The sequence below is a fragment of the Morone saxatilis genome, unplaced genomic scaffold, assembly GCF_004916995.1.
Source record: "Morone saxatilis isolate NCDOM2014 unplaced genomic scaffold, NCSU_SB_2.0 Contig15, whole genome shotgun sequence".
NCBI lineage: Eukaryota > Metazoa > Chordata > Actinopteri > Moronidae > Morone > Morone saxatilis.
In genome coordinates, this window is record NW_023339707.1 from 9,031,872 (window position 1) to 9,034,810 (window position 2,939).

The 2,939-nt window shown below is 42.4% G+C and overlaps 1 protein-coding gene across 1 annotated transcript; it reads right to left on the bottom strand.

Moving 5' to 3' along the window:
* Positions 1 to 341: 341 nt before the first annotated feature.
* LOC118325012 (transcription factor HES-5-like) lies at positions 342 to 1,761 on the bottom strand. The gene is made up of 2 exons (XM_035657557.1): positions 1,597 to 1,761; positions 342 to 1,487 (listed from the first exon to the last, which is right to left on the bottom strand). Exons 1-2 carry the CDS (start codon positions 1,759 to 1,761, stop codon positions 1,050 to 1,052), a joined length of 603 nt encoding a protein of 200 aa, XP_035513450.1. The 3' UTR covers positions 342 to 1,049.
* Positions 1,762 to 2,939: the final 1,178 nt, after the last annotated feature.

Consider the following 2,939-nt stretch of genomic DNA (forward strand, 5'->3'; position numbering starts at 1 on the left):
TTTAGCATTACACAAAGAGACTGTTGTTCCTTTGAGCAAGGCACAATAGTAAAGCTGCTGTTAGTTAAATGTTGTACTGATAAACTCTCTGGTTTGACTGTGTTTAAGTCTGTTACCTTGACCAAACTGTCTACTGGACTGAAATGTTTATTCAGTCAATCAATCATTAAAGACCTAATGTAGGCACTAACACACAAACTCCAGCTTAATGTGTGATTTATATCGATTTCTGACACTCAGCACTACAGTCTTCTGAAAAAAGTAAAAACACAACTGTTGTGTATATTTTTAAAACTTCATGTGAAGTTTTCCATTTATTTTTTCAGAGGCAAACTTCTCAAGGAAGCAAATCAACAGATTCTTTTAGTAAAGATGTATCAACATAACATGCCTTTATAAAAGGTATTCATTTGAAGATAAGAAAAAAATCTATTATGAACATCACATCTGAACAGTTAACAGGTACAAGTCATGCACTAACATTCCTTCACACATAGGCCAAATGATGGTTACAAATAGTCATAATTAAGTATAATCATAATACGATTTACAGTAAAAGTGGATCCATGGGATCCATTAATGGGATGATGCTGATTCATCAACACCAAGCTGATGAAATGTATCAGTCAGTGATACTCAGTATCAAAGATAGACAGTAGTTAAAACACATAAATCAAACAGTGTCACAGACACTTAAATAATTTCAACCCAATGTGGGTTCACAAGACAATTCAGTGACGTTTGCAAAAAAAACATAAATTCAGGAGTTGTTTCTTTTCCACAGGAACAATTAACACAATCACAGAGTTAAACACTCTAAATTATAAAGTGAATAATGTGTATACACATGGTGTACAAATTCAGTAAAACCTGAATCATATCATTCCTACCAGAGGAATACTGGCACATTGTGCCCATTTCACCACAAGTGAAACACTCAACAATATTGAATCTCCTGCCAAAGCAAAAGGAAACAGACTTCAGTGAGTCTTCAACTTTCTGTCCATGACGTTCACAGACGTATTTCTCTTTCTGATGCTGCCTCCATCCTACCAAGGCCTCCACAGAGCACCGGAGGCCTGGCCCTTGCTGGAGCTGACCTGATGGAGTGGAGAGCCAGGAGGGGAGAGGGTGGAGGGACTGTGGCTGGTCCTGCTGGACGTCTGCAGACCCTGGAAGTGGTTGAGCAGCCGTCTGTGGGCCTGAGTCTGGACCTCACAGTGGGACAGGAAGCTGACGGCCTCCTGCACACAGTGGGAGTAGCCGTCTTTGGCTGTCATGAAGCCCGAGGTCACGTTGGCCTGCTGCTGCTGCTTCTGGTGCTGCCAGCCTCTCAGATAGGACACAGCCATCTCCAAGATGTCCGCCTTCTCTTGCTTGGAGTCTGGGTGCTGCCTGAGGAACTCAGGACCCAGCAGGGATTTCAGCTGCTCAATGCTGGTGTTGATGCGGTCTCTGCGCAGTTTCTCGACCATTGGTTTCCTCAGCTGAATAAAAGAAAAAGAACAATAATTTAGAATAAAATTCAAACTTTTTCATATCATATGAAGAGAATTCAACAAGGGAGCGGTGTGACTTTATAGAACTCAAGTTTACCTTATGAGCAGGAGTCAGGTGTTCCTTAGGAAAGCTTGCTTGTCCAAAAACAGTGGGTGCCATAGCTGTAGAGTCAGAGCGTTCCTGCTCGGTTTGAAGAGCCAGTTGAATCTGAGCTGCCTTCTCCTCTGCCTCTGCCCTGTATTTATAGTCCCACATCTCCATATGAATGTGTGGGTCTTGGTCTGGCTGGAGTTTCTCACAGTCCCTGGGCCAATGAGAACGCTGGGAAGGGCTTTGAGGAACGCAGGGCTGCCACATGCTCAATGAAGTGTTTATAGCCGTGGGGACAATGAGTGTGTCTCCGGGGAGCAGGTGGAGGAATAGACTGCGAGAGAAAGAGGCTGGGGTGGGGTGGCGGGGGGGAGTGATGAGGGGAGGGGGTGCAGCTCAGAGACTGACCCAGCGCTTGTGTTGATATGGGAAAGTGGTGACCCCAGAGGGAAGCACGCCGCTGTCTCATGTCATCTCCACCGCCACGTAATTGAGCACAAAGTGCCTCCACCACCAGGCACACGTGGGTGTTACAGAGGGCCAAGCACTAGAAAAGACCAACATGCAGCCACTTCCACTAGTTTGACACGGCAGACTTTCCTCACGGAGCTGTGCAACAGTTGAGACATCTCATAGATTATTCAAAAAAGAGCTTCTCTGCGAGTGTTTTGGGACTCAAATGATGAAGAAGAGAGAATGTGTGGACTGCTATGGCCCACACACCACAAGATGTTTTCCTGTGTAAAAAGGCATTAATACGGGTGTTAAAGATACACTTCCAAATGAAAGTGTTTTATTTCATAATAATTTGTTGTAGCAATGTCGCTGTGTTCCCAGTTCTAAGTGATTCTTTTTTTTTTATCAATGTACTATTTTATCATAACTGACAGGTGTTTTGGCCAAAACTAAGCAAGCTACAAGTTGTAATAAACTATTATTCTCTTTTAAGAATATAGGATGCATAATAATGAGAGTTGTTGTTTACTTTATTAAATCTTATCAAATCACTCCAATGCAGGCTGAGAGTGTTGATAATAAATTTGATTATTTGTTTATAATGGATGTTTTCCCTAATTTTCCTTGCTTATTATACAGCTACTATTAGTTTCAGGTGCTTTAAAATCATCATTTGAGCCATCAACTCAATACTAACACTGGATATTTTGCTATAAAAAGGACTCAGTGGTGGTCATGCTTTTGAAGTTCAGTCTGTCCACTTTAATTTGACGGTGGATGAACGTGATCTGAACTGTTAAGAGAAGAAAACTGCTTCAACTGTAAACATCTTAACAGTCTCCACACTCCCAGCACATGTTCACACATCAGGCAAATCCCCCACATACTCATAC